Genomic DNA, 14,322 nt, shown 5'->3' with positions numbered 1-14,322 from the left:
CCTCTTCGACAATGAACGGATCTCGCCCACCAAGAGGACCTCGCGCTCGAACCGGCGCCCCTGACCGTGGCGGTATCCGCAAACGAGGCTCTGCACCACGGCTGGATAAGGATGGGGATCTAGACATGGGTAGTGAGAGAAACGTGCGGGGGCGCGGTGCAGGAAAGGCTCGCGGACGAGGTGACCTGTCTCGAAGAGTTACCCCAGCATCAAGACAAGGAGCGACCGACAAAGACAGGACCTTAGACGCTCTTCAAAAAGCCATATTCAGCACCTCGTCTCATGCCAATATCAAACGGGGAAGGGCAGATAGTATGGCCGTCGATGACGGCACATCACAACTCAAAATCCGCGGATGGAAAGGCAGCAAAGCGGCTTCGAACTCTGACGGAGGTATTCAGAGTCTTCTAGCGTTCTTGGAAAAGAAAGCTACACCCCCAGGTCCGAATACTGGTGTCCGATTAAGAATCACAAAGGTATGTGCAAAAACTACGTTTCCACGGTCGTCGGTGTATTTCGCAATATCGTTTTTCGGGGATGCCATCGTCGCCTCGCCACTTCCTATCTTCCGACGATTAAGACTCCGTTATTCAGAATATCTTGCCGCCGACCCCGCTGGTTGACCTCCACCACCAAGGTTTTTATACCTTGCTAACGTTAACTAGTCGCGAGTTGAAGGAGACGCTCTGATTATTTCGGTGCGTCCAGAACAAGCAGATTGGCTTTTACGTATCAATGGATATTCCTTCGCAGGGGCTCCCCTTATCATCGAGAAACACGAGAAACCGGCATTTTCGAAGCCATCTGGCACCCCTTCTCAAGCTGCGCTGGATACAAAAGCAAAAATGACATCATTCCTGGCCAAGAGATACTTTGAGCAGAAAAAGCTGCTCGATTTGTCAAATTTGGGCACCGACTCCGACCTTGTCGATATGGGCATGTTCAACAGTACTACAACAGAATCAAAATTCTTCCCTGCTCTGATGAAAATATGTGAGTTGACATTTGATTCAAGCGAAAAACGAAGGGCTGCAGTCGAAAGTGTGAGCCTAGCTCACAACAAATTGGTCAACGTTGCCCCTGTCACTGCTTTAGCACAGACTTTTCCAGATTTGAAAAATCTAGACTTATCAGACAACGACCTGAAAAGTACTCAGAACTTGAGCAGTTGGAGATGGAAATTTCGGAATCTTGAATTCCTCGATCTTTCTGGAAACGGAGCTAGTTCAGAAGCAGATTTCAAAGAGAAACTTTTAAAATGGTACCCAAAATTACAATATCTAAACAATATAGCTGTCAGAACAGCAGATGAGATTGCAGCAGCAAAGAAGACACCTATTCCAGTTAAAATTCCGTTTTTTCGCGATGAGTCTGCTATTGCCGAAAATTTTCTGAAGATGTTTTTTGTCAGCTTCGACAACAACAAAAATGAACTGCTGAACTTCTACGACAGTCAATCCGTTTTTTCTTTTAATGTGAATAATATGGCGCCTCGAGCGTTGCAAACAGATCCACCAGCAAATTGGGATGCATATATCAAAAAGAGTAGGAACCTCCTAAAAATCAATTATGTTTCTGCCAGAATGTCCCGAGCTTTTATTGGGGTTGAAAATATTCGAACTTTATGGAACTCACTACCTCGAACTCGTCATCCTGATTTATTATCAGACCCAAAACAGTGGCTAATCGAATGTCACCCAATTCCTGGCCTTCCTGACCCAACTGGCCAAAGTGTGACTGGTGTTGGTGGGCTCCTTCTTACTATCCATGGGAAATTTGATGAACTTGATGCGTCTGGGAACCTAACTCAAACACGAAGTTTCGACCGTACACTTGTGCTAGGTCCAGGCCCTGGGCCAGGAGGAATAAGAGTGAGCAACGATATGCTCTGTTTGAGAGCATATGGGGATTGTCAAGCCTGGGTCCCCGAAGGTCAACAGCAAACAATTCCAGCCGTATCATCGATACCGACACCAAATCCCACCACAGCCCAAGTTCAGCGATCCCACCCTCAAGCTAAACCCGGATACGGATTACCCACCCCAGGGAAATCAGATGAGCAAGTTAGAAAAGAGCAGCTAGTGCTCGAGATTAGTTTCAGGACAAAAATGACCCTGGAATTTTCTGAGATGGCTCTTTCTGGCAACGGCTGGAACCTGGAGGAAGCATTGAAAAACTTTGAAATACTTAGGGTAAGATTGCGATTTATGTCTTTACTTTTCTATGTTTATGGACTCGTGCTTACCTATCAAATAGGCCCAGGAACAACTTCCTGCGGATGCATTCCTAGTTGGGTTATGATAACCGTCTACTGCTTCAACCTTAGCGCTTTTGATACTTCAATTTGATATAGATGTGGAAAGCAGACCAAACAATCCTCACCGTGTTTAAGAAACGGTTTTACCTCATCATCTGTATGTTGTGCTGATGGCTTTTGTATGTACATAGATATGTAACTTGCGTTCGGTGTTGGAATGTGGAGGCAGATTGCCTAGTAGTGATCGTGATACATCTTTGCCATGCATTCTTCCTTATGTTCCGGGCTATGATCCCATTTTATAACTTTGAAGTTGTATTTTTTTATGCTATCCCTCGTTCCCATTACCATAAAGCTCAAAAAAAAATTACATAAATGCTAAGTGATGGGGAAGACTTCAAAATCTAGAATACATATTATCAAGAGAATTCTAGAAACAATGAAGTAGTACTGTTTTGACTAGTCGCATCCTTGATAGCAATTCAATAGCAATAAATTTAATAATATAGCTAACCGTCTACATTCAAGTTAGTTTTCGATGAACGGTCATCAAACAATTTGAACTGGAGACTTTTACATGTCCCTTAGCCATATGCTGTAGGTATATCCAGTAAAATCCGTACGGAGAGCTCTTGATAAAATGACAATTTGGTTTCCAATGCCATGATCAGTTCCAATTTTTTTACTTGCATTATCTTTTCAACATTGACGGAAGAATGCTATTAATACAATTGATTTTCTTGGCCCCAAAATTAAATACTTCGATTCTAGTTATTTGGTTTATTGACTCGTTGTGTGCATGCTTATGAACCGATGCTTCATACTACTATGACCTGGCTCGGGAGCCTAATCTAGGCTTCAATAGTGCGTAGATCCCTAAGATACGTAAAGAGGAGTATACAGATGTTGGCTACAGCGACCGGATTCTTCAGGAAGTCCGATCGGTAGTATTGTATGTGATTAAAATGAAAGTCAATGATTCACTACTCATCGGCACTGGTTTAAAGTTGACTTTTTTTTTCTTTGGGATCTGGTCCGGGTGATGTATGGCCATTCATTGCGAATTCCGTTCTTAGTTTAGGTTTGGGCGTGGTTCTTGTTGACCACCAAGTCAATAATAAGCCTGGATTTGCTTATATCTGGTAGCCTATTCGTATTTGTAGCCTTGCTTGTCCGTAGGATTGAGATACAGAGTAAGCCATCTCCATCCGCAGGTATTTGGTGCCCAAGGCAATAGAATATGCGAATCAACGGCAGAGTCCTTGTTAAATTGAGCATCGAAGATATAGTATCCAACGAGGATGAGGAGGGGGGGAGAAGTGGTATCTTATAGCTATCGTGCTCTTCTTCAGTTGCAGCTACATAAACGAATGTCAGTAATTCATGCAGAAAATCAGCAATCAAGGGTATGAAGCAGAAGTTGAGAGATGCGACGTGGAGCACAAGGAGCTTCCATGAGATTTTGCAAGTGACTATCAATAATACATCAGGTAGGGCTCAAGTTCTTGAAATAATGTAAGCACTAGCACCAAGGCACGAGGATTGAATTGGAAAACTTACTCAACACGATATATTTTATACAACTATCATCTTAAAACACCGCCTACACCTGCCCAACCCAGCACGAATCCACTTAGAGCTTCTCCAAACACACCGCCGTTAAACCAAATATCCCTCCACGCCCCCCTTCTCCTATAACCTCTACCCTCACCCAGGCTGACTATTTCACCACTGCCAGGGAAATATGCCCCAACGCCTAGGCCATTGTTTCCATCGTTGTTAAAACCGATTAATAATATATGGAAGAGTAGAGAGATAAAAAGTGTGCCGAGGAGGTAGAAGATAAAGCCGCTAGAGGAACGAAGGCCCAGGATACCGGCAGCCAGGCCAAGGAGAAACGATGAGATGGAATGTAGAGTCGAGAGTGTCTGTTAATTTTATATCAGTGAAGAGTTCACGCCATAAAAGAGATTGGCTTTTGGGAACAGACACGAGTATTGTGTGCCACAGATTCGGGAACAAGAGGGTTAATCAGGAGGGAAAGCTCCTGGCTTGTGGGTGGCATCGTGGCCGGTCCAGCCGTTCTATCAGATATTATATATTGCAAGTTAAAGCTCCGATCGGAAAGGAGATCATATGAGCTGTAATAAACTTGACGGGTGGAGAAAAGTAAAAAGGTCCAGAAGCTCTCACAGACGTATAGAAGTCGAGAACTATGCACAAGGAACTGTTCTATGCGGCCTACTCGTCGTTAAACGCGGTTTGGGCAGATGGACTTACGGCTTCCGCAATAATATTTATCCGAATACACTACTATGCTTATTAATAGTATCGGACGACACAGGAGCACGTGATGATCATGTGACTGAGCGTCTATAATATTGCGTCTGGTTTTGCTCCTAACAAATGAGACATGGATACTTATAGATGAACATGCTATAACTGAGGCTACAGGAAAAACATATGAAAAACTCCTAGCAAATCTCTGCCAGCCCAATAGACAAAGATAATGAAATTGATACTGTGATTGAGAGAAGAAGATGATGAATCTACAGTTCTTCAGTTTCTTCTTCAGAGATCTGATCATCTGACAAATCATCTGACTTCTGCTCAACACATCTCTGTAGCTTTGACAGCAGTGTAGATGATGAATCCTCCTCTATTAAATAATCAATATTCACAAGCTCCAATTGCTTAATGAATTTTTCAAATTTCTGTCTAGATAAGATCTTTGTTAAGTCATCTGCAGACATATTATTGCTTTCAATTCAGATAATATTCAATTCCTTATTAGTAACTGCTTTCCATAATCAGTGGTGATGAATATTAATGTGATGAAGCTTGATAATTAGTTGCAGAGCTGCTGACATCAGTAATCATATTGTTTGCAAATTATCACATAAAATATCAAAATCTCTTCCTAATTTCAACATAATATTCTTAAATAAGTGTTTCCACCACATGGTCTCTTTTGCTGTATAGAATAGTGCTAAAAGCTCAGCTTCTGTTGAAGATGTTGTAACAGTCTTTTGTCTGAAGAATTTCCAATCAATCAAGTCTTCAAAGAGCTTGAATATAGAGCTCTGGAAGAAGTGCCTAGAGCTCAAATTGTCTGCAAAAGAAGAATCACTGATGATTATTAAATGAGTGTTTACAGTGTCATTATTATCACTCTGGGTATTCAACTTTCTCTTGACATGGAATTCAAGAGCATAATACTTCATTGAAAAAGCATATGAGATAACTCTCTCAATTGCTGTATGGTGTTCTGATTCTGAGTTAACCAAAGCCTCACTTAATTTTGCAGTAGCAAATGAAATATCAGACTGCATTACAATAGCAGCATAGAGAGCTGAATCAATCTTCTGTTGATAGACATGTATTTGTTGCTTATCTTGCACCCTCATATAAGAAGCTATATTCACAGTTATCATTGGCATACATGATGACTTCAACTCTGTAAGATTGAACTTATTAGCAATCTTCTCAATATAACTATTCTGGCACAGCCAAAGCTTCTGAGCATTCCTATTGTGTAAGACATGGATATCTAGAAACCACTCTAGCTCTTCAATCTCTTGAAGCTTGTAATGTGCTCATAGATTCTTCAATAACTGCTCAAATGTTCCAACATCCTTTCTGTGATATAAAAATACTATGTCATCCATGTAAAAGAAGATAATAATATTCTTACCAATGAATAGACATGATTCTTCACAAATCTGACAGAATTTTAGTTCCCAGAGTGTTGAAGTGAGATCTTTGTATCAGAGTTGTGGAGATTCAGAGTGGTCATATAAGACACATAGAATCTTCCAAACACCTCTTTTCTTACTGTAACTCTCTGCTGGCCTGCAATAAACTGATTTATCAAATGAAGCATTAATGAATGCATTAACAGCATCAATCTGGAAGGTCTTCATTTCAAAATAAGCTGTTATAGCCATTAAAAGATGAAATATTCATGCAGTGAGAGTAGTGATGTAGATATCATGTTTATTATTGATATCCAGATCTCTGCAAAAAACAAGCCTTGCCTTATAATGTTCCAAAAAACCATTAACATCAAATTTGTACATATAAATCCACATTAAAGAGATTGAATGTATTTCTTCCAAGCTCTCTACTTCTTCAAAGCATTTCTTCATTCATAGCTTCTCCATTTCCACATCCATTGCAGTCTTAAAGTCACCAGCATGTGGATGTTGCAACATTGAAAAATAATGCTTTGGAGACTTTGAAAGATTCTCTCTGTGAAGTCTAGAATTCATAATTGTAAAAGCTGTTAAATAGCCTCTATAAAAAGAATTCAAATGCACTGTTTGCTGCAGAATTGCTGTATAAGCTGTTCATCTGTCAATTTGATCTGCATTTTGGTGCTTTATTCTAGCACTTCACCTAGAAGGTTGCTTTGTGCTCAAGCTTGTGTCAGCTGAGTCATTCACTGCTTCCATGACAAAATGATTGACTGTCAAAATTCTGTCATTAGTGCTCATCACCTCTGCAGCAGAACAATTGACTATTAATTGTCCATCATTTGTGCTCACCACCCCTGTAGGGCTAGCAGCAGAAAGTGTAGTAGATGTTATATCTTCAGACAGCTCAACTACAACACCACTCACCATCTCCATAGCTTCCACAGCAGAATGATTGGCTGTCAATGAAAGTTGATCCAGCATCTCTATTTCAGTCAATGGCATTGTTGGACCATCCAGAAGGAGTTGGGTGTAGATGTCTGAAGTCAATGACTCTGATGTAGATTCTGATGTTGGCAATGCACATGTCTCTTCTGACTGATTAGTTAGTGTCTTAGTCATTGTTTCTGTCAATCTTATTGACTGATTAACAGTCTCATGACTTTCATGTGGTGTATTCTTCTCAGAGTCTTCATCTTCACTGTCATGCTTGCTCAAGCTTGCCTTGTTAATATCACTTACTTCAATGAAAGATATTGTATCCAGCACAACAAAGCTCTTCTGTAATAAAAGCTTGCTGCTAATCTCATTAGAATCAAATAGCATATCTTCATTGAATATAACATCTCTTGTTAATATAACCTTTTGTCATACTGGAATCCAAATGCAAAAAATATTTGTTGATTCATATCCAACAAGATATTCAACTTTCACTCTAGAAGTTAGTTTCTGATTTCTTCTGTATCATGCATTCTTAATTAAAGGATATGCTCTACAGCCAAAAACTCTTATATGCCTAATTTCAGTTAAAGGAGTTGCAGTTCAAAGATATTCCTCTAAGAATCCAAGAGAAGTGTTCCAATCAAGATCTTTAATCAGAATTCTGTTTAAAATATACACTGCAGTCTTGATGCATTCTGGCCACAAATTCTCAGGCAAGTTGACTTCAATTCACATTGTACATGCTGCTGTTGTTATTAAAGCTCCCACACATTCCACAGCTTCATTTTGAGCCAGTGTGTAGAGTGCCAAACATTGAACAACTATATCATATGTTCAAGTCAACACTGCCAGTTCTGACTGCATAGAGGTCTCTCCATCAATTCAAATAGTCAAGATAGTCAATTGATATAAATTGAGAATTACTCTTATCATTTTTGCTGTGCACATCAAACTTTCAGATTTTCACTGCATCATTTCCATGTAGTGCAGGTGGGTGGGTATAATCACAATATAAGTGAACTGCCCACCTATCTCCATTATAATCTGAAGCAAACTGTATGAGATCAACAGACATCTTCATGAACAGACACATAGATCTTTTTGATGGTGTTCTGCATATGATTTGCTTTGCTTTTGAAAGAGCACAAGATCTACACTCCACCATTAGAGAATTCCAAGAGATCTTTGCAAATTTCATGTTGATAGACATCTTCAGAAGATGAGTCAGAGACTTTCTTTCTAGATGACCAAGTCTCAAATGCCAAATATTCATTGTTTCTAGCAAACTGAAGATCAACACTGTCAACAGTTTTTTAATCAAATCTCTGCTCAACAAGGCAGTAAAAACACTCTTTGTTATACTGTCTGTTGCAACATTAATAGGTCTGTATTCAATGACCATTTTTCTCTCTTTAACAGTCAAATTGAACAAGATATCCCTTGTACTGGTGTAGTAAACCATAAGAGACTTGTCATCCAAATAACAACCCTTTGCACACAGCAATCTGTGCGCTACTAGGTTTGTATGAAAGTCAGGAACATATAGAATGTTCTTTAGTAATATCTTGCCAGCACCTGCTGGTGTTTGGGTATAAACTTCAACATCACCATATTCATGGATTTTACAATGAGTATTTTCAATGAGCACAATATCCAAAGAACCAGTGTTCTGATAGTTTTGAAATCTTATAAAATCATTGCAAATATGTGCATCTGCACCCTCATCTAATATGAAGCTGTTCTGTAATGAATAGGGTTCATATTTATTGCTCATGTTAGTGGAGTTAAAAACTGTTATGGAAGTGAAGATAGTTGGGTTAGAGAATGTCTTGGCAACAGCTTTGTTAGCATTACCATCTGTTGCATCACTTGAAGCATCAACTTCTTCATTAGCATTCAAATTCTTTGATTTCTTCCAATTTGCAATCTTTTTCTTTAATTTTCTGTCATTCACTGGATTCTTCAATGCTTTCTTGACCTTATTATCAATTTTTGGATCTGGTTTCCAGCCTGTTGGTTGAACAAGTGGATTAAAATATGGGCAGTACACCCAACCATGGTGCTCTCTGCAAAGACATGCAGAGTTCATATTTTCATTATTCTCCCCCAATGGCTTATTTTGAACTATCTTTTCAGTGGAATATGCTGACAGCTTATTCTGTTGACCTGGCTCAGAATTCTTCTTTAATGTCTGCTGAAATATTTGAATATGTCTATAAACATCCAGCTCATGCTTCTGATTCAAATTCTCTTCAGTTAGAAGCTTTGACAGATACATATAGAAGAACTCTCTGTAATTCTGAGAGATTGCTCTCAGGAATTGTTTGATGGCAAAAGACTCACAGATATATTTGCACATATTGTACATGATGGTCTGATTTAATGCTTCTTTGTAGTTCAGCAAATATGCTTCAATCACTTGATTCTTTGATCCATCTTCTAGAATTTTGAATCTCTCTACTAGTCTAGCTTTCAATTGAGAAGCATTCACTGCATTTCTAGCATATAGAGCTTTCAGATGTTCTTTTGCAGTAGCTTCTACATCACTCAATTCACTTATTGTAAGAATTCTCAGAGACAGATCTACACAGTCTCTTATTGTCTTCTGTAGCTCTTGCATCACTAAGATTCTCTTCTCTCAAGTTCTGTATCAATCTCTTTGCATATTTCTTGCATGTTTCATATCTGCAGGAGTCACAGTTTCTTTGGTTTTCTCAGAAGAAAGAAAATCCTCTATAACAGATTCTCAAAGTTCAGAATGCATTTCTTTTGTTGGATCAACATACAGTCACAATTGATGAAGATTTACTAAATGCTTGATGTCTTCAATCCATTCTTCTCAATCATCAGAACTATTCAGCATAACAACTCTTCTAGATGATTCATTCATTTTTAATTAATTATTGAAGTGAGATGTTGACTCTAGATTATGATTTTTCATAGACTTAGATCAGTAAATATATAGATGCATTAGATCTCCACAAACTCTGCAATTAAGATTTAAGCTTAAATAGGGGGTTCAATGTATGATCTCAAGATACTTAATAGTGACCTCTATTTATATGGGTAACAAGAGTAAAATAAAGTATCTTGAACATATCTTTAGATAACAACCAAATCCTTGAAAGAGCCCAGGCTCATAACTATCAGATGACACAGAAGCATGTGATGATCATGTGACTGAGTGTCTATAATATTGCATCTGGTTTTGCTCCTAACAAACAAGACACAGATACTTATAGACAAACATGCTATAACTGAGGCTATGGGAAAAACATATGAAAAACCCCTAGCAAACCTCCGCCAGCCTGATAGACAAAGATAATGAAATCGGTACCGTGGTTGAGAGAAGGAGGTGGCGAACCTACGGTTCTCCGGTTCCTCCTTCGGAGACCTGGTCACCTGACAAGTCACCTGACTCCTGCTCAACAAATAGTCTAGATTTAGCTTATATAATCAAATGCCCTGTTCAACATCACCACCCATCTGTGCGCTTTTATCCTTTCTACTACGCAAGATTGTTTTCTCCTCGATCAACGCCTGAGCTTGCCTCTCTTTATCTGCCTTTGACAGCGGAGTACTAATGTACTTGTTCGCGTCAACAGTTCCCTATTCAGAAAATACAACAGTCAGCAGGCTTCAAAAAGGAGTGACGATGGTAAGTAGGTGATGGTTCTTACAGTAATCACCGCCCAAGCGAAAGGCTTATCAATGACCTCACTGCTAACTATTCCCTCTTCGTGAGTGCCTTGAGTCTTCGCTCTTTCACTCGCTTCTTTTGCCTTGGGAGATTTCATCCAAACGTTACCAAGGAAAAAGACCGCAACAAGACTGATAGCCATTATCGGGGTGATAGAAATAAAAGCCCATTTCACCGCATCTTTACCTGTGTTGCGAACAAAAGCCTGAACAGCCTCTGGAAGACGATTGATTGCATTCAAGCTCTGTGTTGCGTGTGGATCGATTCGGTCCGAGTTCGTGGCACGGAAGACTGGAGCCATCTTGTTGTTAAACACGCTTCCCATAATAGCCAGAGCAAGTGTACCCCCAAACGGTAAAGAAAATCGCATTACAGACATCGCCGGTGCGATTTTGTCAGGCCAGATACCTGCAGCATGAAGGGTAGCTGGCATGAAACGCATTCCAGTTCCAGCACCCGCAAGTGCCATCATTCCGTTAACGAGTGGAACTTGTCTAGTTGTGATAGCCCAAGTAATAAGGCCAATTCCAACACTTTCGATGATAGTTCCTATACTGAGCGGGTAAAATGTTTGAGCAGGCCATACATTGCACGTAAACATAGCAAAGTAGACACCAGCTATGAAAAAGGTAAGTTATGGGGCCACAAAGGCAAATAAACGTTGATTATATTACCTCCTATTCCGGGGACGTAGTAGAGCAATTGCAAGCCAGATTTTCCCGGCTCGTAAGCTTCAACAAGAGTAAAATAAATACCGACAAAGTAGAAAGCCGAAAACATCGCTTTTGAAGAATCAAGTCAGCTAGGCCAACAACACACAAGATACTATGAATCAGCATACCTGCACCGGTAGCGAATTCAATGATTGCTAAAACGGCCGTATCCCGCTTATGGAAAAGCTCGGATGGGATCATTGCGGTCTGCATTGGAAAGCATCTGGAGAGGAAACGTCCAGGCGAGAGGAGCCATTCATAGAGAAAAAATATGACAAAGAGAATAGCTCCAATAATAAGCGGAGCTAGGACAGCCGCCGAAGACCAGGGATAAGTTGCTCCTCCCCATGAGGTACCAATAATAATCAGGCAAACGCTCGTTACGAATAGAAAAGTACCGCCGACGTCAACGGTGCTGAGACCGTCCATGAATAATGACCGTCGCGAGTTCTTGGTAAAATGCGTGCCATTCACAAGTTCTTTGCGTAACAGGAAAAAGATAAGGATATGGGCAAAAAAAGCAACCTTTTTGAAAAGACAAGTCAGTCAGTCATGTAACGTAAGTGGTATTAATGCCCTTACTGGTATACTCAGAACGAAGCAATAACGCCAATTGGCCTAGTGAAGGATATTAGTATAGACTCTGGTAGTTGCGTCGTGAACATTCATACTTGAGTTAAGTATCTAGGCAAAAATTAGCCAAATTCCTCATCCTGAGACGAAATTAGAAGATCTTACCCCCCAATAACCGGACCAACACTATACGACACACCGGCAACAAACTGAAATATAGTAGTGTTCTTCGCATTATCCGCCAAGCTGACCTTATCAGACAAGATAATCTGGATCAAATTCATTATTCCTGCCGAGCTCGTGCCTTGTAAGGCGCGACCAAGCAGAAGCATCGGCCATGTCTGCGCGGCAGCGCATAGTACGCTTCCAATCAGCATGAAGAACATGGCCATTTGAAGAACCACATGGCGTCCAAAGACGTCAGCTAGCTGGCCGAAGGCGGGAATGAACGCGGTCGATGTCAGTGTAAATGAAGTGACAATCCAATTCAATTCGTCCAATTTGTCTAAAAGGAGAAGTTTGTTAGTTGAGGAGTCTCGGGTCGGATGGGCCCACAGTAAGAGAATACATACTGAAATGGGACGCGATGAATGGTAAAGCTGCAGCCACTATGGTTAAATCCACGGATGCTAGAAAATACGGGAGTAGCAGGCCGCCTATCAGTTTCCATCTATAGACTCTTTTGTCGTGCTTCTCCTTTTTGCACTGCAGGCAAGGGTCCCGATTCTCCTGGAGCACTTCAGCGGGTTCTTCTGGTTTTGGCGTAACATCGGGCTTTCTGTCCTCCTCATTTATAAGTGTGGCTTCTGGTGTAGATGATGGTCTCTGTGATTGTAACTCATGACGGCAGGGCTTCTTGGCCTTTTTCTTTGGAGGTTTTCGCCCTTTTATCTTTTTGTATACCATATACATATCTTGGGAAATCTATATAGCAAGCACGCCTTTGCTGACGGAATGAAAATGAAATAAAGGGGTATCTTGAACGGAAAAGCTTGAAGGCCAAAAGGGTATATGGAAGAATTTTTCGAGTAGTTAAATACCAAAGGAAAACGAGGAGGGAGTATTAATTGTGTGCAAGATTGAAAAAAAAAAAAATAGTCTGCTATCCAAACGCGAGGAAATGGTCCATTATTATATAGAGCCGAGGAGCCTGAAACGAAGCCGATTTCCCTTTACCAATGGTAATGATCGCGAATACGAGGTCCATTAGGGTCCGCCTCGATGAATATCCAAAGAAGCGGCTCTGGCGAGTGGCTGTGACAGCAACTTCGCCCTTTTTGCCGTATCTCGCCCAAAGGCTGGCGATCAACCAGCCAGCTTAGTGCTTAGCTAGCTAGTTAGTCGAATCGTGAAAAATGCCATTTCCAAAAAAGATCGAATCAGGACCAGGTCTGACTGGGCACGCAAAGCTGCGTCGAGCCAATGAGAGATCTGGAAAGCCAAAGAATTTTGCTTAGGCTAGTTAGACAGTTAGTTAGGCGTTCAGCCCTGCTCCGGTCCGCGTGAAGGGGAATTATGGGCAGCGCGATTTTCTCCCTTTCTAGCGGATCCCGGTGTTTAGTCAACAAAAAGTAGTAAGAGGTAACGACGGCCGTAGTTCCGTAACCAACTAGTTTTACCGATCAGGCTCTGCCGAGCAAGATTGCCAACGCATCCTGGCCAGCAGTGAGTTAGCTAGACTACGGCCATAGCCTCCACGAACGAATGACTTCGATATCCCGCCATGTGGTCGACAGCCACCGTCGTCGTCTGTCCAAGGCGTTATCGCCAGTGCTGACATGGAGGTTTACGAAAAATTGCTTCTTTTAGGCTAGCGTCCCGCATCTCCCACGCAGGGTTTAAGCACCGGCGCTAAAATCTTGTCAAAGCCTCATTGCTAACCGCCTTGGGGATAGCGGCTCGCCGCGGTTATCGCGTGAGGAAGTAATTACGAGATGGAAGTGTAGCTAGAGGGGGGCAAATGTCAGCTTGATTCCCTGGGCATAAACTAGGCTTTCCAGGGCTGTGCATCCCCAATTGGACAACAACACGCAACGCACGTAATGCTGAAGGGAGCCATTCCGTGGTGAATAAAGGAGTAGTTGGTCATTTGCTTTCTATTGAATTCTATGATAACAAGCCGAACAGAACCGAGACAGGTTGTGTTCTGGGGTAGGTAGATGTTAATTTCCCTTAGCAGTCAATGCACAATCAGATCTTGAAAATTTACAGTAGCAGATGCCCCAATCCAAAACAGAAACAGCCAATGCATCTAGCAATTGAAAATAAAAGCCAAAAAGAAAGAAAGTGGTATGCATTGAGCAAAATCAAAAAAATCGCTTCACACCCTGGCTTCAACCAAGTAAACAAGAATAAAGATAGAGTAACAAAATAAAAATCACAAAGTTCCCACCAACGCCATTGTTCAACAAATGATCCTAAAAATGAATACCGTACAAAACA

At 41.0% G+C, this 14,322-nt stretch overlaps 2 protein-coding genes across 2 annotated transcripts; one reads left to right on the top strand and one right to left on the bottom strand.

Moving 5' to 3' along the window:
* Positions 1 to 11: 11 nt before the first annotated feature.
* MEX67 (nuclear mRNA export, poly(A)+RNA binding protein) lies at positions 12 to 2,301 on the top strand (the record flags this gene model as incomplete). The annotated part of the gene is made up of 3 exons (XM_049255147.1): positions 12 to 476; positions 666 to 2,192; positions 2,257 to 2,301. The coding sequence occupies 3 exons, from the start codon at positions 12 to 14 to the stop codon at positions 2,299 to 2,301; spliced, it is 2,037 nt and encodes a 678-aa protein (XP_049105875.1).
* Positions 2,302 to 10,350: 8,049 nt separating this feature from the next.
* Positions 10,351 to 12,786, bottom strand: LOZ57_006125 (uncharacterized protein; the record flags this gene model as incomplete). Its single annotated transcript, XM_049255146.1, has 8 exons — positions 10,351 to 10,503; positions 10,575 to 11,212; positions 11,269 to 11,376; positions 11,436 to 11,832; positions 11,890 to 11,925; positions 11,979 to 11,991; positions 12,046 to 12,385; positions 12,453 to 12,786. 8 exons carry the CDS (start codon positions 12,784 to 12,786, stop codon positions 10,351 to 10,353), a joined length of 2,019 nt encoding a protein of 672 aa, XP_049105874.1.
* Positions 12,787 to 14,322: the final 1,536 nt, after the last annotated feature.

The sequence above is a fragment of the Ophidiomyces ophidiicola genome (assembly GCF_022830035.1).
Source record: "Ophidiomyces ophidiicola strain CBS 122913 chromosome Unknown scaffold_36, whole genome shotgun sequence".
NCBI classification, from domain to species: domain Eukaryota; kingdom Fungi; phylum Ascomycota; class Eurotiomycetes; order Onygenales; family Onygenaceae; genus Ophidiomyces; species Ophidiomyces ophidiicola.
This window is presented reverse-complemented; position numbering and strand designations above follow the sequence as displayed.